Below are 23350 nucleotides of genomic sequence, written 5' to 3'. Positions count from 1 at the left end.
TTGTGCCACTGTGCAATCACACACTACCTAGTCCTTTAAATATACAATATTCCACCAGCACTGTGGACTGAAGCTTTTAATTTCTATTTTTATGTATAACGTATGCTGACATTATGTTTGTCACTCAGCATCTGCTATAGGATATAAAGAGATGCATCTGTAGTTCTAGAGTTCAGATCATGAACATGTCTGAATCTACACAATCAAATTATATTTTCACAATTTTTGTCAGTTTTTATAATTAAATATGTCTTATGTCTTAGTTTTGCAGGTTGTTCATATTCTGCCCTCTGCTGGCTAGATAAAAAGCAGTTTTGAGGACATAATGAGAATTTTAGAATATCTTGAACCTATTTAATGATTTGATTTTGAAAAGCATTTATACAACAAATAAGGACATTTAATTGAGAGAGACATAAGATTAGGACTAAATAAGTTTCATCAGTTGGTACTAAGGCATTTCAAAGACAATGTTTCAATGGTATATTTACTGGAGCCCACTCTGCACGACTGTTCAACAGCTTTTTTCCCCCAGGCTGTGAGAGCCTTCAATTCCTCAATCACCTCACTCCCCTCTGAAACCTCAACTACAACCCTAGCTCCTGAAACCAGGATCATGAAAACCTCAAGAACATTGTGCAATTCTGAGTGTGCTACACCAGGTGAGTGGGCTGAACAAACCACCTGTAGAAAAACACACTTTTCTCTCTATGCAACAGATAGTTTCTTATAAACACTCCATGTTACAAGGACTTAATAAGATAACACAAATGTTTACTTGTGAATGTATCACAAATCATACTGTACTTTCTTCTTAACCTTAAATACCTATTTTGCACAATATCATTCTATTATGTAAAGTATAGTCTGTTTTATATTATATGTATGTATATTCAACTATTTATAGTGTATGTATAGTTAGATTAACGCTTCAGAAAGTTAGCTATATAGGTCCAAAAAAATTGTTTTTATGTCTACTGTTGCATTATCATATTTATGTATTTTGTTCCACTGTATGTTCACACATGTAGCGGATTGACAATAAATATCTTAACAATTGCATGGAGTTCCCAGCAGGGAGAGACAGAAACCACCAGAATATATTGAAAGAAATGCCACTTATACTTCACATTATAAGTATACTGCCTATATAAAGAGGGTAAAAATAACAAAATAACAGAAACATCAAACAATATTAAGGACATTTTAAGATGTATGACCACCCTTCACCCTTGAAATGCTGTTTTGGAATGCTGTTAATTCTGAACTGTGTTTATGAGAGAAAGAATTAAGCACATATTAATCTAACATCTGTGCTTCAGATACCCATAAAGTTTCACTGATGTTAAATATTATGATTAGGGAGGACATGGAAAGCATGACTTCATTCTAAATCTCCAATATCTATCTATCTATCTATCTATCTATCTATCTATCTATCTATAGGCCTGTCGATCAATATTTGGCACAGATCACAGCAAATTTATATTTTCTGAATTGCCATGTAAAAGAATGTGACATTTTATTTATATAAAAGTGTAAAGCAACCAGTTTTTGTCAATAAATGTAATTCTTTGTGATTATGAACATAGGCTGAGAAGATATTATTTCAATCCTGCCATAAAAACTTAGGGAAGTACATGGTTATGGAAATCGGCTTTGATTGGGGCAATTTCAGTTTACCGTTAACAGCTTAATAGCCAAATATCATGCAAATAATTCAGCCACAGACAGCTGAGAGAAGATGGGATTTCACAGCTACTTCACCGCCTACATAGTCTGTTGACAAAAATATCACGAGAAAGTGAGAAGATGACTGCAGAATGACTGGAATTCCAAACCCCCAATGTAAATGCAACATATTGCTTTATTATATTTAAGAAATGAATCAACAAAAATACGCTTTTTTCATTACTTATACACTTTTGGTATGATAATAATAATAGATAATAGATTTAACATGTTTGACTTACATGATAAGCAAATTATTGGATATTCATAAAATAAATTAAAAGTAATTTGAAATGATATATTTTTTAGATTTATATAAAATCATATCTTTATATAAGTAAATCACTGCAAGATTTGCGTGGATATAAACATTTATGCTTTAATAATCAATTTACACTCAAATGTCACACCTCAGCCTCTTTTATTCCAGCGTGGAAATCTGACTTCTCGCGGGATCCTCCCGATGAAATATCGCGGAGGTAAATCTAAGAAAGGTGGAGACTTCGGGATAACTTCCTGCACAGTACTCTCAAGAATCATACCTCATACTTAAACAACAGGCCGACAACAAAACCAAGTCGAATGGATTTGTAGCGCAAATAAACACTCTAACAAGCACTTCTCCCTCACGATTCCACGCATAAGTAGGATTTACCGCTAGCATCCAGCCTGCTAGCTACCATCAGCTACCAGGACGGCAGATTGTAGACATCAGATCAAGACGCTTTCGTATCGAAGGACAGTATGGGTGAGTTCAACCAAAAACTATAGAATGCCTTAAAGGGACTTTGATTCAACTCGCTTCTTATGGATCTGTTACAGTGTCATTTCGCGTTTATTTTCCACTGAAACACCGCGATCGAGTCACTTTAGCGTCATTTTAAAAACAGAAACTGTATCCAAGTTGAATAAAGAAGAAAAAAGTGTGATCATCAGATGAATATTTGTGTCGTAAACTGGCTTGACTTGTCCAAACCAGTAAATTCCAGGCGTTTTGCGTCAAGACCAATGACTCCCTGTTCTGCTACTAGATTATTATTGTTTACCTTTTGGATGTAAGTGGCTTTGACGTTGTTAGATTGGTTTTTAAGCAGTTTGTACTAACGTTAGTGGCTTAATTCCAAGGAAGCCCCCTTAAAGGTGTAACTTACTGATATTTTATAAGTCAAGAAATAAAACGCACTTTTGACAGATCACATTACGATGATATGCACTCCAATACGATGGAGAGTTCAAACCATGTCAGTTTTCTAGAAAAAATCAGTTTTGTTTAACACCAAGCGGGTCGCCCCCTTATGGGCGACGTCATGTTTACGTCACAACACGCTGTGCGATTACCTGATTTACTACTGTTATTAATAACGTCAGTAATAATCTTTTCAGTGTCAATTCCAAAACTAATAATAAGATGAATAAAAGCCAACTAAAGACTAATAAAACCTTACAGAGTGCACATTTAAGTTGACTGTGCCTTTAATAGGAAAAAAAGCACCTCCCTTGCTAGAAGTTAGGCAGTTATTAGGTAAACAAATGTTCTAGTGGAAAACGTTAGGTTTGTACCTGTTTTGCACTGTCATGCTCTTGAGCAGGACTGCGCTGGTTTTTGAATAAAGTGTAAATGGCATGAATTGTCTGCAAATCCTCTTTTGGGAGCTTCATTTCCATATTTACTCCTCTCGATTTCAGGTTGTTGACCATTAATGTACTCACTGTGTTTTCTTATTTGCAGTTATTTTTACTGTACTACTGGAATAGAGTGGGGGAACTATGATGTCAGAATCCGGAAGTGTAATTTGCCATGGGTTCCTTCGAGATTTTCCTATGGAGTTCTTCCATTTATGAGAAAAAAAATAAAGCCTGTGGTAAACATAACTTGACGATACTTTGAGGTTTTGTTCTACTATGTGACTTACACACATCCATACCCAAAAAAATTTTTAATCAGTTATGTTAATTTTTTAAAACTTATGTTTTTAAGAAGTAGTTGCGTATCTTAGGGCTGTGAGTCTGTGGAGTTTGCATTTTAAAACAAGTATTGTAAAAGTATTGTCAATTTACCTTTACCACAGGTTTTATTTTACTCATAAAGTGAAAAACCCCATTATAAAACCACAGGCCAATCTTGAAAAAACCTGCGGCAAATTACACTTCCGGAATCTGACATCATAGTTCCCCCGTTACGTTCTATGTCGGGTGACCAAGCCTTTGGCTCATGCTTTTATTGCTATTAGCCAGAAACGTATTCCATTTTCAGAAGCATATTTTTTTTGTGACTGGTAAATATGGCTTTTCACAAAACTCTCTTAGAACTTTTTTTGTCATCCATGGGATTATCCAAATTATGGGTCTTAATAGTATAACACTTGTAGGGAGAGTTTTTAAATCTCAAACACAACCTCCTCAAGATGCATACTTGAGTGGAAGATGTGTTAAATGTGTTCTTATTTTCTTTTGGTTGTGAACAAAAGCACTAAGGCTGAAAGGAAAAAGTTCAGAGGAAATGTTTTGGTTTTTAAGATACAAGTTACATGATGGGGCATAATGGTCATTTGTTTTCCCAGCTGTAGGTTAGAGTAAATGTGTGGCGTGGGCTGCCGGCCGGCTGGCAGACAGGTTGCATTCGTGGCCTTGAGGGCCTCCCCCTCTCGATAGTAATTCATCATGTTGTCATCATGTTCCAGAGTTATGTAAGCGCTGGATTGGAATCTGAACCCATCAGGAAGTATGGAAATGTGTTAGAGTAATAAGTGTAGTTTACTCAGGTGTGATTGGACATTGCTTGATCATGTCGCGTCTTTGACTTCAAACAAAATCAGTTCAGTCAAAACCGTGCTTCTCACAGGTTTGAAATATACTGGCGGCCTTATTACCCACGGCACAAAAATGGTCTACTACATGTGGCCTATAACAAATAATGTGTGACATTAAACAGTATTTTTATTTATTGAAATTCATATTAATTACATAGCTTACTATTACATGTAATTACATATTCATATTATGCATTGTAAATTATGCAAAATTACAACATTTAAATGGTAGAGTTCACCTTGCTTTATCATAGTTTGTCTTTCTCAGTGAATGGGATATTTATTTTACTGGTACTGGTAAAATATATTGAATAATATGTGTCAAATAATTACTTTTCTTCCTGTGGGTAAGCATCCCAGCTAGAAACTACTATAGTTTACTATGAATTAAATGGAAATTAAATTAAATACAATTTATTGTGTAACCAAAATGAATACCAGTAATGCCCAGAAAATTTGTATTAATTAATGTCTGACGTTTAATAATAAACAATTTAACAACATTTGAAATGCATGTCTGTACTCTTGCGGGCTGATCCATTAGATGAGAGATAAAATATGCAAACAAGTAATGCGGGACATTATTATAATTCATCAAATCAAGTTCATGAACAATCGATTGGCATAAATGTGTGCTATTCATTGATTGAGAATCACTTTGAAGCAGTCTGAAGTGCAGCTGTGTGAGCCTGTAATGCCTTGTGACACTGTAACGTGTAGCGCTCTTGTTTTATTTTATTTAAAAAAAAATTATTTTATGAAATCATAGCCTTTTGAAGTTTAATTGTCAATAGGCTGTATCGCACACATAATGAGCAGATACAAAACATGTTGAGCGAGCGGAGTTTTTGCACAAGTTAATCGACTGCGGATGGCAGATAAAAAAATAAGTATTAGTGGATAAAAATAATAAAAGCAAAAATGTTTCTCCAAATATACTTGGGCTGCCGTTAAAGGGGTCCTATTATGCTCTTTTACAAAGTCTTGATTTTGTTTTGGGGGTGTACTGGAACATGCTCTCATGCTTGTTTTTTAAATATGCATTATTTTTCATATAATTTACATTATTAAAATACCGTTCTCTCCAGCCTGTGCCTCCATTGAGATGAAGTGAGAATTATCACAGATCACCTGAAGGAGAGAGAAACTCTAAAGCACTCAGTCAGAGAGTGTTCGAGTGAACATTTATCTGAGCTAAACTTATAGTTATCCTCCAACTCACACACTGGCGAGTAAAATCTGAGAATTGATTAGCCATTGGCTAATATTAGACATCATTTAGTCGCCCAGAGTAAAGGTTTAGTCTTATATGTGAGTGATTTACTCGCAATGTAGAGAGTTGCGCAACCTTTTGAATTTCTGTAGGCCGGAATTTTTTTCAACGCTGTAGTCCAAACGAGCCGTTCATTATAGTTCTTGAAAAATTAAAAATCTACCTTTGGAGTGGACTTTGGGATTTGTAACTTCATAGATCTTTTTTTGCCCAAACATACACACTACACAGTACTGTCTAAAATTTAAAAAGTAAAAAAGCATAATAGGAGCCCTTTAATTTACATGGGCTGCCCGCCCAAGTCTATGTGTTGGAAACAATGCAAAATGACAATAGGTGAATATTTCAGACTGATCTCTGGTTTCAGTGTGGATCTTAAACACTGATCTGTTTTCCCCTCATGTGCGAATCTGCTCTACAGATGGCCTTGTCATGTTGTTTAACAATTAAAGGGTGGCCTAAAAACTTTTATGTGATTAGCAGTGCGCTTCATAATCTGTGTAGGTTGCATTCTCCAGATTTTGGTAGCGCAAAATAAATGTATCTAGCTTGAATAAAAGAGACATCAGCTGAACTTCACTGCGGACAAATCAGCATGATCAAAAACTTCTGTGATTTGATTTTTCCTTCACACAACTAGTCAAGATAGTAGGGGTGCAACAGATCACTCAATTCACGGTTTGGATCATATTCCATACTTTGAGTCACAGATCAAATCATTTTTCAAATGAGCAAAAAAAAAAAAAAGATTTCTTTATTAACAGAACATCTCTTCAATACTACAGCATTAGATATAATTGTGTTAATTCCTCCGTTCAAGTCCAAAGTCATTTCTAAACCAAAATCTTTTAATTTTGAGTTCAGTGAAAAAAAAAAAAAAAAATGCTCTGATTGATTCAGTAAATAATTGAGTCTAATTAGAGCTAGAACTTTTTATTCCTTCCTGTGTTCCTTCCACATCACAAGAGTGCAGATGTCATAGTGAAGGCCTATTAATAATAATAACCGATGCATGAAAATAATAACTCAGTATTTTTATAGAAAACAAAAATAGAACCTGTTCTGTCATCATGTCAAACACAGCTCTTAACATCATGCGAAAGGTTGAAAATATGTGAGGAATTTCAGCAGCCTCTCCCTACATGCTGACTACTGTACTTCTAGATATTTTGTCAAGTGATTTTAAAGAAAGGACTTTAATAATCTTATGTTTGATTGTGTTTGACTGACATGATTAGGAATCCCAGATTTTCTCTGTGGTCTAAACTGTGGAACTCTGAACCTAAGGGTGCTTTCACACCTGCCTCATTTAGTTCAGTTGAATCGTACAAGAGTTCGTTTCCCCCTTTGGTGCAGTTCTTTTGGGCAGGTGTGAAAGCAGTAATCACACTCGGGTGCACCCCAAAGGTGGACCAAACAAGACCACCTCTTCAAGCAGGTCTCGGTACGCTTGTTTGGTCCACCTTTGGTGAGTGTGATTACTGCTTTCAAACAAACTCTGGAGTGGTTCGTTTGTGGTGAGAACGTGATCCGACCTCGAACAGACCCAACTGCAAAAAGTACTGATCATTTTTGGACTAAACCAGCTGCCATATTCAGCTGCGCTGTGGATTATAGGATGAGGAAGTGTTTGTTGACAGTTTGCACTTTAGCATGGCAGCTCGAGGAAAAACTTGGAGTAGTAAGGGTGCGGAGCCTCATAGAAATTTGGTGAGATGACCATGAGCATGTCAGAGTTAAGAAGAATTAATGCACGCCTCCGCTTGAAGTTACGAACGATGCCCGCTGGCCGTTTGCAGTGCAGTAGAACACTGTTTTCAAGCCGTATCCGCACTTTATTATAGAAATGTATTGTTTGCGATGTATACAAACAATGTAATAGATTATGGCCAGGGACAAAACCAGCTCACCCAGTCGTCTCTCCATAGTTGTGTTGTCTCAGTGTTGTTTGCTTTCTTTTCCTCTTATTTTGGAATTTTCCCGCGTGTAAATTCTGACCAATCGAAAAGCAGTTTAGGAAATACGTCATGGCCAAAGAGTGATGTGGATGTTGTCATGTGACTGCATTTTGGTTTTGTTTCAACTGGTTTGGACCAAAGCGATCAGTGTGGTGTGAAAAGGAGCCAAAAAAGCTGAAAAATGCTACAATGTATAATTGTTTGCCCTTGGTTCAGACCAAATAACCCGAACTAGAGATGTGATAGCACCCTAAGAAAAAGTTTTGCTTGGAGAACCCAAAAATGATGCCGCTTCTTGAATGACTTTGAGGAGGAGCAGGTTAGCTCAAAAATGTAGACAAAATAATGGTCCTTTCCAAAAAAAAAAAAAATGAAAGAAAGAAAAACTTGTTCAAGATCTTGAAAGCTGTCGCCATCATTTCTCTCTAGTCAAAAGGCCCTCATAATTTTTGCTTTCACACCTGCCTCATGTATGTTGGAAAAACCCTCTTTCTTGAAGTTCTGCAGGAACTTCCTTTCTGGTTGGTCTAAGTATTCCTTCCTGTGTAAAGTTCAAATCTTTAAATGAGTACTAGTTTATTTAGTGTGTGTGTGTGTGTGTCAACCAAGGGTCTTGATTCGCTCAATCCAAACTGCTTGAGGGCACTGCTGTGAGGTTAGATTAAAATGTAATGTGCCATATTAGTTGCTCTATTTCCTCCAAACTCCAGTCACATATTGATTTTGTTTAGTGTAGTAATTTTATTTTATTAAACCATTGACCTATTTAACGTTTGACCTCTCTCTCCGATTCACGGCACACATGACTCGCCTGGCTTGCGCTTCTACAGTGAACATATGCTCTGAATATTTTTTTTTCTGTCTAATTTTGAGGTTGTTAACAGCATTTGTTTTTTTTTTAAATAGAGCATCTTCATGCAACTCTTATTAATGTTCAGATTGAATCAAGGACGTTTTAGAATCACTGCTAGAATTTACTGTGGAGTCATTGTTCTGTGTCTAATTAGTCTTGCATAGTCAGACTTTTTGACTATAGACACAAACACCAGCCCAAGAGCCTCCCATTTGTTCTGACATGAATGTTAAGTAATCAACCAGTTGTGCTTGTTTATTTCATTCATTATTTTTATACACATATGTCAGGTACAGAAAGGTTGTACAGATAACATTGAAAGTCTTGAAAATGTCAAACTCAGAAAACAAAGAGTGTACATGCCAGGGAGGGACTGACTTTTTAGCACTGTAGATTTGAAAAAAAATAAATAAATTATACTAAAATAGAGATAAATTATTTTTTTTTCATGGTTTTTCATAAATTAATAATACTGGAGTAAGGTAGCAATGTCCAAGTGGTCAGTAGTCTATGAAAAGTTGAACAGACACAAATGAATTGTAAATATCGCAAACTTCTGACAACTCTTCTATGTGCATTATGCATCAGATGGTTTATTAAAATTCTGGAAAATGGTAAGAAAAACAAAAAAACAGGATTATAGACATTGTGTTAAATGACCTAAAGATGCTAATGATCAAAGTTATCATAATTTGCATTGCCAGACTGTAATTTCAGGGAATCGTTCACCCAAATTAAATATAAAAAAATTATAATATTGTGAAATAATAAAGTAATATTTGCTCATGTTGTTCTAACCCCATATACAGTTGTTTTTTATTTTCATGGAACATAAAACAAACTGAAGAAAAACCGATGTGAAGATTAGTTTTTTAAAAATTGTGAAAATAATAGATAATAATAATTTTCATTAATTAATGAACTGTTCCTTAAGAACTATAAAGTGAAAGCTTTCTAGCTCTTGTTTCTCAGCTCTTTTTTCAGTTTCTAGAGTCAGGAATAAACAAGGAGCCACTATCTTCAGCTCCACCTATGGAAATTAGTTTGAGAGGTAATTTCAGAGATTTTTTTACTTGTTGGATAAAACATAAACAGTCCTTTAATGCCTCGGTTCTTGGACTCAAGGCCATAATTATTTCCTTCTCTCTTTAGGCTTTTGTGTTACTTCACTGACCCGGTTTATTCCTGTAAGCTGGCAACTTTTGAATAGTGTTGTAAGCAAAACTTTAAGAGAATTTGGCAATCAGAACGCATAGAAGTAAATGACCTAATCCGTTTTCTTTTCTAAATGGCGGCGTGGGGAATAAGAGCAAATGAAAGCAGAGTCACAGGCTTGAGATCTGCTCCTGACACTCATGCCAAGTCGGCCAACTATGTCATTATGTCAATTTCTGCAAAGCTTTCTTTTAAATCAGAATGCTTCGGCAGGCGAAAGCAGAGAGGCTAAGTCAGCAAACTGCCCTTGAAACATGGGATACACGAAGCAGCCATATTGTTGTTTTACTAGACACTTTCAGTTTCCAAAATCTTGACCTCAGTTAGCCTATGCATTTCAAAACTGACCGGTGTTCTTTGCAATAAGAGTACAACATACAACATAAAATATATGCATTTTAAATACTCGATGATGTGATTAAGATGCTTTTTGAGTGAGTTCATTTGGAGTTCATCTTAATTTGGAAGTTCTCCCCCCATATGGAAATGTGGTCAAGGCTACATTGGAAGCAAAACCAACTAGCCACAATTTATGGTGGTTTGACATTATACTGTATGTAACTTTGTCTTTTGCAAACTGCATCAACAAGAAGAGGAAGAGACAATGACTGTTTTCACACAGTGTTAAAAACAGACAGTGGCCAAAGATTTCCATCTAAGAGGAGGGATGATGGAACACGGTTTGGCATTTGCTCATAAAGGTTTGAGCTGGGTACTTGGTTATCTATTGTCTAAACTTTACTTCCCAGAGAGCTGTAAGATTCTTGACCTTGTGCCATCTGTCCCTTATGAGATCCTTTAGTCAAGTGTAGCTGTGTAAGATGCAAATGAAGTATGAAATTTGAGCGATGTAACTTTTATATATAGCTTTTTTTCACAGAGTTTCCATAAAAAATAGAAAACTGTTGTAGCATATTGTGAATTTTTTTGGATTATTCACACCCTGCTAGGGCTTTCCCTATCCTGGTAATGTTACTAGGGTCTAATGCTGGAATCGAATTTGGTAGTTCTGGGTAGTTTCCAGAATCAGAGCCTTGTGTGAATGCAGCTTAATGTCTGCCAACATATTTTCACTTTGGACTAGTTGCTTATTAACATGCATATTACTAGCATAATGGTTGTTTATTAGTACTTTAAAAGCACATGTTGATGCCTTATTCTGCATGGTAATATTATAGATCCCTTAATCCTACCACATACCTAAACTTACCAACTACTTTACCAACTCTTATTAAGCAGCAAATTAGGAGTTTATTGTAGCAAGTTATAGTTAATCTACTGACAGCCCTAATACAATAATAATATTGTTGTGAATTCTTCTGGCCACAATAATCATGTAGTGAAAATAGGATATTGCGACAGCTTTATTATACTCTAATATACACTTCTGCATTTTGTATGCATCCAGGTTTAGGAGCAAGAAAATTGCTTCCATGTCAAAACCCAAATCAAAACCAGATCATATTTCTTAACCGCCAATGAAACTAATTTGGATTCAGGTTTTCAAAACTATGATGAGTTACACAGCACACGATAACAATAGGAAATCCAGCAGCTACAAGTGACCTTCATTACGCCGATAAAATCAGTGTGAAAGAGGTATAACAGATTTTTCCTCATCATGTTGGCCTAAACTGGTTTATTTTGCATCTCTCAACAGATGCTACCAAAAGAATTCCCCAGAAACTGTGCGGGCTGTACATGCAATTCTGTTTGATGATTACAACTGTCACATACTTGTTTGTAGAAATACTGTACACAGACATAACCAGATAAGGTGGGGATGAGATCCTGTCAAACACGCTGACCTCTTCCCTGTGTTTTCCATGAGAAGTTTCTGCTATGTCTGGCATAGCTGTGTAAATAACCTTTGTCAACAGAAGTGCTGTGTGCGTATGCAGCTGATCACATTCTTCTCAGACTCTCACAGCCAGATTTAGCACTTTTCCTAAGGCATTGTCTAACATGGGCCAATTTCCAAAAACTCTGGAAATGGTTGGGAGATGTTTGTGTCTGGGTGTCTGTGGTAGTGATTGGTAGCAGAGGAAATGCACATCGCTTAGACATTGTTGTTTTTGTTTGCCTGAAACTTGATGGACACCACTTTAATTGGAAATGGTCATTCCGAAGTCATTATAAAAGTGCTTGAAGTGCTCTTCTTGGTTTGGAAATGATATGTCCTTGTGAACAAACTTATATTTGACTAAACATTGTCTATAAGCTGTGCGTTTTTGGCCCTTTAACGTTAATACTTGCATTACTAACACAAAAAATAAAAATGATAACATGAGTTTGAAATAGCAATATTGTAAATTCCACAACACATTAAATTTTCAACACGTTGTAAGCATGTATATGATCAGAAGTGAGAAAAAAATTCAAGAAAATTATAATTAGTCAGTACTTCTAACAACATACAATTCGAAATGCGTCATACCTTTATGGTGATTTTTGGAGAAGATGGAGGCCAAGTCATATAAATTAGGGCTGGGTTATATATCGAACGATATGATCATGCACATCTAGTCAGTAAATCTGGTTCCCTGATTACCGCTAAATCCCAATCACCTGCTTTTAAATGGAGCAGCATTTAATAGACAGAGCCGTAGATCACTGACAAGCTAAGCAATATCACGTTTATCGCAGATGAATCGCCTTCGATAATGAACACGATATTGCGTAGCTTGTCAGTTGTGAGACTGACATGTGATACTGCTACTACTGTTGAAAAAATTAATAAAACTTTATTTTTTAAAGAAATAAATCACACAATATTTCTTCCATGTTTAAATTTTAATAGCAAATCCCCTTTATTTATTAAAAAAATAATTAATGAAAAGACAAATTAAATTTTGGTGAAACTTGTTTACTGTTTTTCATAATTATATTACTTGTAGAAAAACTTACAACTTACAAAAACCTTACATAATTGTAAATAAGTGTAAATAATAGCATTGGTTTTATTTTTAGTGATAAAAAGTGTTTGTTCTTTTAATTAGAATATTTTTTTGTTTTGCTTTGGTACCGAAATTGGTACCGAGAACCGTGGATTTTCACTGGTATCGGTACCGAATACTGAAATTTTGGCACCGTGACAACACTACCTTGAAGTCATCCTAGGTGTATATGGCTTTCTTTTTTCATACGAATCCAGTCAAAGTTATTTAAAAAATTGTCTTTGATCTTTCAAGCAGTTTGATGCAACTTAGCGAGTGTTGCACTTCATCTTTCCATGAGAAGTTTAATAAAAAGCTCATCCATTAAAAAAAAGTGTCTCATATGGCTCTGGGGGGTGAATAAAGTCCTTCTGTAGCTAAAATCCATGTTCAAAATGTAATAATCACTTTAATCTACTTTGTGCTCACTGTTGTAAAACGGAAGCAGCAGTTCTGGGGAGAATGACGTATGAGGTCAGCGTTGCACATGCGCCGGTGAGTCTCGTGAAAACTAACGTTTGTTAACAGGAGCAAAGGAAGCAAAGTTTCCTTAATTTAGCAAAGGAAAATCCTCTTGGCTTATATAAAAATCCTCCAACATTCTTTACAAATCCTCGTTTTGTACTTATAATAAGTGACCGTTGTTTTGTTTTAATCTCTCCGCTGCGTTTCCACGTGCGTTACTTCTGAGCGGCGCATTCACGCAAAGCTGACCTCATACGTCATTCCCCCGGAACTGCTTCATTTACAACTGTGAGCGCAAGCTAGATTAAAGTAATTTTAACGTTTTGAATATGGATAATTTTCTTACAAACATGCATCAATTAGCTATAGAAGTCCTCTGAGTTCACCCACCAGAGCTGAAAGAAAATCATATACACCTAGGATGACTTCAGGGTGAGTAATTTATGGCTTAATTTTCATTTTTGGCTGAACTAACCCTTTAAATATATGTGTCATCGTGTCACGAACAGCCTTTAGCAGATCACAGTCTCAGGATGACTGTGTTTTCTCCTTGCAGTCGAGGTGGTGGTGGAGTATGAGTATGAAGCCCTCCAAGAAGATGAGTTGACCCTCAGGCTCGGAGATGTGATCAAAAACGTGCGACGAATTGAGGAAGAGGGATGGATGGAAGGAGACCTCAACGGGAAACGAGGCCTTTTCCCGGACAACTTTGTAAAGGTAATTTCAGGATTTTTTTTTTTTTTTTTTTTTTTTTTTTTTTTTATGTAATTTGTAGTTGGAGTAGTTGTAGTTGGCCAAAAGAGTTAACAGAAAGGAAGGATTGCAATATTGCAAGTATTGCAATCTCATCTTCAGTTTGTGTACCTCTTAATTAGTGTTTTGAATTGTTCCTGAGGCCGCTTGAGAAAAACCACATTAAAGTCAGTTGTAATGGCAAATCTTGTCAAAGGCAGGAAATTATTGCTTTTGCTTCCTTTCGGAGATCCTTTAGTAGGGTGTGAGGGAATCTTCCACTCCCTTAACTGAACTTTGATCCTGGAAAAATTTGATAGTCAGCACTTGATAGTCAGGACAAGAACATGGAAATTGAGCAGGTAAGGAGCTCATTTTAGTTTGTCTGTCAGTCAGTTTGTAGCTAAATAAGATCTTGAGCTTGTTGTGTCTGGAAGACATGTTACTGGTAATGTTATGTCTTTAGGTGGTTTTCTATTCATTCAGTTTCTCATAACGTGGCACTGGGTTTGATTGCCTGTTTTACTGAATCACCAGACAGATCACACATAGCACAGGATTGAAAAGTCACCTACAGGAAAACCATAGCCAGAAAAGTTATTTTTATATATTTATTTTTTCAGTTTTATTTTTGTGATTTTACACTTTAACCGAAGACATATGTAATTTCATGTACTGGTTCAGACATGATTAGTATCGTTTTTACTAAGATAGGAGTGTCTTCTCTGCACATGTGAAGATCATGTGCTCTAGATGCATCACAAAACCCACTGAAATAAACCCTAGACATTTCTGTCTGTAAGAGTACTTTAGTATATAGTTTGTTTATTTCAGTTCAAGTTTATTTGCATAGCGCTTTTTGTGATACAAATTGTTGCAAAGGAACTTTACAGAAAATTAAGTGTCTACAATATTTAGTAGCAGCTTATCAGTTCATTGTCAGTTTATTTGTGTTTATATTTTAAGAAAACCAGGAGCTTTAAAAGGTTAGGAAATCTGACCTCAAATTAGTTATTAAGCGGGGAGTTTCAAAAAGGAATTTCTTTGTCAGCTTTTCATTCAGGAAGTTTGGAGCGGATGTAGACTCTGGCATTCTCCATTCTGCACCGGGGCTGCCAGGAAAAAAAGAGCGCCACTCCACATGCCTTTCTCTCAAACCCAAACCCTGTCTATGCAGTCTAGGCAGTGCTTTGAAAATGCTATGGTACTTTGATGTATTACATAGCATTGAATCATCACCATAGGATTAAAGTGTACTTCAAATAATGTCATGTTATCAACCAAAAACAACATAGTAGCATGTTCCAAAAAAACCATGGTAGTTTTTTGGTTGGATGAGATTAATGTAGACTAAATAAAGCAAATGCAAAGTGTTCTGAGATTTGCATAGCAAATGCAGTTTAAGTTATTTAATTTAGTTGTTGTTGTTTATATTATTTTAAGTTGATTAATGTATATTGTGCCACTAGGTTCACCAAATGGAATTGCATGAATGATTTAAACAATATTTTAAACAAATTTTCCATTAAATTGATTTAAAGTTGAAATAAATGATTGCATGATTTATTTATAATTAATTTATTAACCTTTGAATTCCTGTTAATTCTAATTTTAAGTAACATATTTTGATTTCACCATACAATCACTGCACATACAGTACTTTAAATAATTTCAAGTGTCTGAAATTTATTGTTTTTTTACTGACATGTTTATTGGTAATTTATATGGAGAAATTTTATTTAAAACCCACTTGAAATTGTAAAATAAATTTAATTCAACTTTAATTCTACTTCATTACGTTCTAATTGATACCTTGCGTAAAGTTCAAGAAATTAAAACGATTCTTAATTAATTGCTGAATTTATCCCTACATTGGTGTAATACATGTAATAAATGAATCTTTTTTCTTGTTCATAGCATTGAGTGTTATACATCAGACCCTTTAATGTCCATATGCTTTTTAGAACAAAGCATAGTAGAGATAGCTACATTTGAAAAAGAGAGGCACAGAGCAAGTTTCAACTAGTTGAGTCTCAGGGTGTATGAGAACAGCTGTTGAAGTTGCTGGAGTTTTTATCACTCTTTCGTTTCTCTTCTCTTTCTCTTCCCACCTTTTTCTGAATGTGTGAGGGAGGCTCTGGTGTTGGTGAATTTACATGTGTTTGGAAACTGTGAAAGTAGGTGCTAGTTGGTGGTTTCTCTGGAGTTTTACAGGATGTGAGTATGAAGAATGTAAATGTAGAATGTTAACAACATGGATTTCATGCATTCATGGTAAAATAAACGAAAACGTACAGTTGCTGTTTGGTTTGTAGATGTTGAATTCTCTCAGACATTTCCATTGTTCATGTTTACATGACAGCCTTTTCAGCCAAAAATGGGAAACTTTTTATGAGTTTTGCCTGTTCGTTTGCACGACAAAACGTTTGGGGAATGAAAAATATCTTTTAAAACAGGTTTCAAAAAAAAAAAAAAAATGCCACGTTAACATTTCCGTGTAAATACCCAATATGGGAGTTTTTGAAAACTGAGATGTCAGTGCGTAGTTAGGTAGTTATGTTAGGCATGTATGTATGTATGTTAGGTACAGTATGTAGACATGCACAGTACGTGTCGATTTCAAAGGCAAGCGCAAACAAACATGCACAACAATGGTGTACTATATGGTAACTTACTGTTGTTGCTGCTCAAGAGTTTGCTAACGCTTCTTCAGCAAAATGTGGATTTACTTCACCAATATTATAACAAACAACGGAGACGCAACATATACAACACATAATCGTCACTTCCCTACAGGTGCTGTTTTAGGGGTGCTCCGATCACGATCGGCCGATCGTTATGCGCATCTCGTCAGTAAAGCCGGTTCTCTAATCAGCGGTTAATTCCATCAGGTGCGTGATTTCACATAGAGCAGCTGTTACTACACAGAGCCGTTGTTAATAGAGAAGATGCGCAAATCCACTTCATTTTCAGCGTTTTTTGGTGCATCATCTCAGTTAACAACGGCTCTGTGTAGGAACAGCTGCTCTATGTGAAATCACGCACCTGATGGAATTAACAGCTGATTAGAGAACCGGCTTTACTGACGAGATGCGCATTAACGATCGGCCGATTGGAACACCTCTATGCTGTTTACTAACAAGGTTACAGTGCCAACTACTGGCCTAGCATACATAATACAGCGTTTTTGGCCGTTTTCGTGGACACATGTAATCGCAAATCTTTTGAAAACATCACCGTGTATACGTGAAACTTTTTAAAAATACAAGGGAAAATGTTTCGGTTTTGACTACATCGCTGTTGTGTAAACTTAGCCTTAAATTCTGATTTATTCATTGTATTACTGAAAATATTTATTTGTCAAACAGATTTTGCTAAATAATTGACACCACACTATTTATACCATACTTTATGTTTCAAATAAACTGTTAAAATAATTAAATAATGATGTATTACCTTTCATTTGTACAGTGTTTCGTCAACTGGATTTTCCAAAAATAGGCGGAGTCATATTATCATTTTATATATAAAGCATTTTTATTTAAATTTCCAGTAAAAAAAAATATTTGTGTCTGTGGTATAAAATTACTCCTAACATGATGTATGAATTGCCATACTGCTATTATATATGATTTTATATTTGAAATTTCTTTTTTTTTTTTTTTTTATCAAGGAGGTGAAAAAAGATGATCCAAAGTCCAAAGAGGAGTCAAAGGAGGCTAAAGAAAAGGAAGTGAAAATCGAGAATCAAATACAGCGGCGAGCATCAGGGAATGTTGCGAGCCTGGTACAGAGGATCAGTACCTATGGCATCCCGGCAGGAGGAATTGGCTTGCCTCCCCAATCTCATCCCCGTGCCTCAAAAAAGAGTGTGTCTTTTTTTCATTTCAAATTCTAACAGCTTTTATCTCTTCTTTAACATTGTTTTGTTTAGAATCGCACACATACAATTTGACGACTGCCTGACAGACCACACATCTGTCTCTGTGACAGCCCAAGATTCATTAACGACAATAAAAAAAAATAGTAGTCATGAAGGAGCCCACGTTTTTTAGCCACTGTGGAAAAAGTAGCCAATCAGAAATGCGTTCTACCCGTAAATCATTTTGCGCGTTTGAGTTTGCTGACATTATGTTTACTGACATGTCTTTGGATGAAGGCCATGCGGTCAATAGATTGTGGTGGTTCAATTTAGTCTAGTGGAAATAAGCATCATTGGTAACCATAGTACAGCATATGGTAAAATCATTTAGTGTTCTGGTGAGAGTTTAGCACAAGAAGCAGATATAGCAGATGACCACTTTGGCCTGTAGTGGGCAGCAGTAGCTTTCTTATTTGCTCATAAAGCTGCTTTCTTTTCCTCTGTCTTGATTCTTGAGTGTATGGCTGTCTCAGATTTTAGAGGAAGTCCACTTGATCCTCTCCAGCTGTATAGGAACATTGTCACAGAACACACAGCAACCGTGATGCCGTCCAACATTCAAGGTTTCTGCTGAACAAATCATCTACAACAGTGATAGCAGTGGAATGTGGTTACTCTCTTCCTCTGTGCTCCTGTGCAGGTTAATAGCATTGTACCCTTGAGGAAATAACGTATTTTTTGGTTTAGCTTCTGCTCAGTGCAGCTTTCATTTCAAGCTTTTCTCATTTCTGACATTTCTCACAGTCCACAAGCTGTAGAAGATTTAACAGTGGGGAAGATTTCTCAGTTGAGTTTTTGAGGGACGTGTAACAGGTCTTAATTTGGCACGTATGTGGAGCAAACAAAGCAAACTTTTCTCTTTAAAGGGTACGTGAATCATCTCAAGGTCAGGGTGTGGTGTTTGTGTGTGAGAGTGTGTGTGCATCTAAGTTTAATAAAGACTCTTCCTGATTGTGTTAGTCTTTACTCGCTGAGCCCTCTTCAGGTAGCTGGAGGAATTGTTCCCCTTGCGTACTGGCATTATTGGTTAAGCGTGTCAGGCCAGTTCCAGAGTGACTTGTTGTGTTTTCATTACAGAGCTCAAGAAGCGTCAGTGCAAAGTCCTGTTTGATTATCTGCCTCTGAATGAAGACGAGCTGGAACTGAAGGTTGGAGATATCATTGACATCACTGAGGAGGTCTGTTGCTTCTGTCTTTTGTATTTAATGTAACTGAATGTTTTGAAATTATGCTGAATATAATAGTTCTCTATTTAAAGGGTTATAAATATTCTTTAATAGGGTTTATGCACGCTGCAGTGTGATATATGATGATAAAGTGGTGAGATGTTCTTTTTTTTTTATTCCATTTCATGCAAAATGAGGAGTTTCTTTGTAATTTTTAGTTTGTGACTTTATCAGATCTGTGGTTCTCCAATGGTAGGTTTTGGCCCCAAAATATAAATGACAATATAAAATGCATTGTGAATAGTTAGTAAATATATAAAATACAATAAATAGGCATACATAGGCTAAATGCTTCACGTGCTTCACCAAATGCTTTGTTGGTTGTGTATGTCTAAGACAGTGTGTCTGATCAATCTCTGTGGAATTGTGGTGCAGATCTGTCTAATCAAAATACAAGAGACATTAAAAAAAAAAACATTATATAAAAGTATATATTTTAAGCCTTTTTTTAGGGAAGTATTGTAGGGCAATGTATGCCTTAAACAATTTTGCTACTGTGTTGGTTTGGCACTTGGTGCCCAGTGTACAATCTGTGTCCTGAAGTGAAACCAGTTGAAACCCACTGTCTTTGAAAATGAGTGTTTGACCGGACAGTTCCTGTATTAGTGCTGACTGTAGGTGTTTTTTAGGTTGAGGAGGGCTGGTGGAGCGGAAGCATGAATGGGAAGTCTGGACTCTTTCCTTCCAACTTTGTCAAAGAAATAGAATCAACTGAAGACACCGAGACGAGCGATGTAACAGAAGAGCCAGGTACTTCTCAGCTCACCCTGTCATGTATCTACAGAGAGGGCATGTCCTTACAAGAAAACACTCAACAGACACTTTTTGTTTTGTACGTTTAAGGGTGTGTGTGCGGTATTTTTTTGGTGTTAGACCTAATCCTGGCATCTGCAGTTGACAACTTTTTAGTTTGTTTGTTTTCTGAGGAATTATACCATCTGAAGCAGTCAGAGTTTGAATATAATTCCATAAAGCCACCCAGTGTACTCCCCTGTACAAAAGTTTGGAGTCAGAAAAAAAAAAAAAAAACTATATAATAATAATACTTTTACTGAGATGAAGAATTTACAATGTTATTCTTTTTCAAATAAAGGCTGTTCTTTCGAACTTTCTATTCACCAAAGTATCCCGAAAAGATGTATCGCAGTTTCCGTGAAAATATTAATCATCACAACTGTATACAACATTGCTAATAATAAGAAATGTTTTGTGAGCATCAAATCAACATACTCGGCTGCTGAGAACTCTGCTTCGCCATCTCAGGAATAAAAAATATTATAAAACAATTATTTTAAATTGTAATAATATTTCACAATGTTATTGTTATACTTTATTTTGGATCAAACTTTCAAAAACATTCCAAAATATGGATCACTTTTATGATAACTTTTGTAGTGCTTTTGTGTTTGTGAATTCATCCTCATCTTCATTTGTTATTTGAATAATGTTTACACAGTTTATTTTCCATATTACTTTTTTGCAATCAAAACTTTGTTATGCTTGTTGTGGCGGTACTCTTACAGTGGCGTGTGTTCACAGATGGCATAGATGGAGCGACTAGCCCCACGTCCCCTTACCAAGGCAACGGGGTCATGGCCCAACCGAAGAAGATTAAAGGTGTCGGATTTGGCAACATATTCAGAGAGGGATCTGTAAAACTCAGAGCCTCTCAAAGAACACCACCTGAAAATGAGGAAAAGAAAGAAAAAGTAAGTGTTGTTCTGCGCCAGACAATGTCTTATTTGCCTTCCCTCTCTTCCTGTTTACTGCAGGACCACTCTCCATCCCAGTAACTGCAGCAAACACTTCAGATTAAACTGAAAACTTTTAGTATTGTGATTGACACATTCAAAATGATTACATTAAAGGTGCCTTTGTGTGCCTGTAGTTAAATGTGCAAGATATGCCAGTACTGATGAAGTAGACCTCTACCCCAAACCAGTTTAGCACATGATAGAGACATATAAGATTATATAATTGTCTTGGCATGTATGAAAATCAGTGTGGCCTATTCCCATGAGCAGTGGAGCGTTGAAGGGTAATTATATGTCTAACTGCTCTACAAGTTTTGCCAGTGATTGCTCAAGACCTTACCGTATAGGCAGAAAGTCTCTTGGTGAGACCTTCCTTTTTAGGAAATGTGTCTCTATTTTTGGACTTTGTTATGTAGTGGCTGTTTTTGAAGCGTTTTGGTATGAACTACTTCTCTTATTATCATTTGTGCTCTGTACAGCTCCGACCGAGAGCAGAATATCCCCGTCTGTGCTTTTGTTAAATCTGCAGACAGCTGGATACGGTGATAGAATTTTCGCATAATTCCAAATAAATAGATCACGACCCACAAATAAATCTAATGAGATGAACCAAAATGAAACCAAAGATAAATCTTAGACTTTCACAAATAAATAAAAAAAAGAGATTTTTGAAATAATAAACTATGTCACAAACACAACTTTTCCCGGCATTCATTTGTGAATCGCATCCTGTACTATACCCACCGTCTGCTCAAGCCAATCAGATAACAGCCGCATTTTGCTGAACAATCATTGCACGTTCTCCCTATAGCTGATAACATTTGGCTTTACAATTAGGGAGGTAGCAGATTTATTTAGGGTATGCATTGTATGGACACTTGCATCCTAGATCAATTAAACAGCTTGGCTGAAAAACTGGGAAACTCTGTTGTGTTACTGCAGTTTAACCTATTACACTAACTTGCATGTTTATCATGGGGTGGAATCCAGTTATTTATTATTCATTGACACTTCTTTTTTTCATATTTCGAATGTTTGAAGGTAAAATATAATACTGTGTTTGACTTGATACACAGTCTAATGGTTTAGCGAAATCCAACTTAAACATCTTTTACCTTACCAATTTTTATGGGCCTTATATTTCCTATTTGAGCCAATGCAGATGAATGAATTTATTTCAGGATGAGATTGGAAAGCATGATGTGATTGGCTATATAGAGAACATGTGACGATTGGTCAGCGCATTTGTAATAAACGCAGCGATCCACAAATGCACAGAAAGCCATTCACAAATGTACAGGGAGCAATCCACAAATGCATGCAGTGATCTACAAATACATAGGACGCAATTCACAAATGAATGGCAAGCAAAAAAATTGACAACAAATATTTGTCAATATTATTCTTTTTATTATTTATATTTTTACTACTTAACTTTTTATGTATTTGTGCTTTTATGTAAAGTTTTCTTCATAATGTCATGTTTTGTTTTGTTTTTCACATCCATATATAAATATCTATAATTGAATAATAATGATTATTGGGGCTTGATTAAAATCAACTCCATCCTACATTTCCCCCTTAATTTTTTTAACTTAGTAGTACACTACCTTTTAAAAAAATAAGGGATTTTGAATGATTTTAAATGTTTTGAAGAACTCCCTAACTCTCACCTATGCTGAATTTGTTTGATCAAAAAATGCAGTAAAAACAGTGATATTGCAATTTTTTTAATTTATTTTTTATATAATTTATTCCTGTGATGGCCAAGCTAAACAGTCATTTCAACAGTTATTACTCCAGTCACATGATCTTTCAGAAATCAATTTAATATGATGATTTGGTGCTCAAGAAACATTTTTATGATCAATACTGATCATATTTATTTTGTATTCTGCATCTGTTTGAAATGGATGTATTTTGTAATCTTTAAATGTCTCTACTGAAAGTTTTGATTAATGCGTCCTTGCTGGATAAAATTATTCATTTCTTAAAAAGAAAAAACACTTTACATGATAGTGTACATTGTATTTTAGTTGTTAAAGTGGCCATACATACAGACACACACACACAAAAAGTAATTTGGCTCTATTTACAGCATTAATGCATTTAACCAAAACTTCCTCTCTCCCTTTTTTTGTCACATTTTCCATCCCCTTAGGTCATTCTGATCAGTTGAATCATCCCCTGCATTTCATTTCAAGAGCTTAGACATTATTTACAACATGTCATCTTGTAATGTGACATTCAAATGATTTACTAAATAATTATAGGTTTCTTACTCCATTTTGGATTTGAAAAAGTCTACCTTTAGCATGCTCTCCCATTGACACGTTACGTATATAACAATGGTTATTGTTTACCCAGCATTCCTTTCACTCAGGCGTGGCTGATCTGCCTCCGAGTCTGTACCTTTCAGTGTGCAAATGCATGTGTTCATGTGGCTGCTGTGTCAGTAAATCCATTTGTGATTCT

At 35.7% G+C, this 23350-nt stretch overlaps 1 protein-coding gene across 2 annotated transcripts in view; it reads left to right on the top strand.

The window, feature by feature from the left end:
• The first annotated feature begins 2210 nt into the window (after window positions 1-2210).
• Window positions 2211-23350, top strand: part of LOC113062845 (CD2-associated protein-like) — a 38178-nt gene continuing 17038 nt past the window's right edge. The window contains exons 1-6 of one of the 2 annotated variants that reach the window (XM_026232872.1): window positions 2211-2479; window positions 13798-13958; window positions 17647-17842; window positions 18973-19073; window positions 19751-19871; window positions 20661-20830. In XM_026232872.1, the coding sequence (XP_026088657.1) occupies window positions 2476-2479; window positions 13798-13958; window positions 17647-17842; window positions 18973-19073; window positions 19751-19871; window positions 20661-20830 (753 nt within the window). In that variant the 5' untranslated portion in view covers window positions 2211-2475. The remainder of the gene's footprint in view (window positions 2480-13797; window positions 13959-17646; window positions 17843-18972; window positions 19074-19750; window positions 19872-20660; window positions 20831-23350) is intronic. The other variant, XM_026232871.1, reaches the window with a different exon arrangement.

Source organism: Carassius auratus, chromosome 45 (assembly GCF_003368295.1).
Source record: "Carassius auratus strain Wakin chromosome 45, ASM336829v1, whole genome shotgun sequence".
Lineage (NCBI taxonomy): Eukaryota > Metazoa > Chordata > Actinopteri > Cypriniformes > Cyprinidae > Carassius > Carassius auratus.
This window is presented reverse-complemented; position numbering and strand designations above follow the sequence as displayed.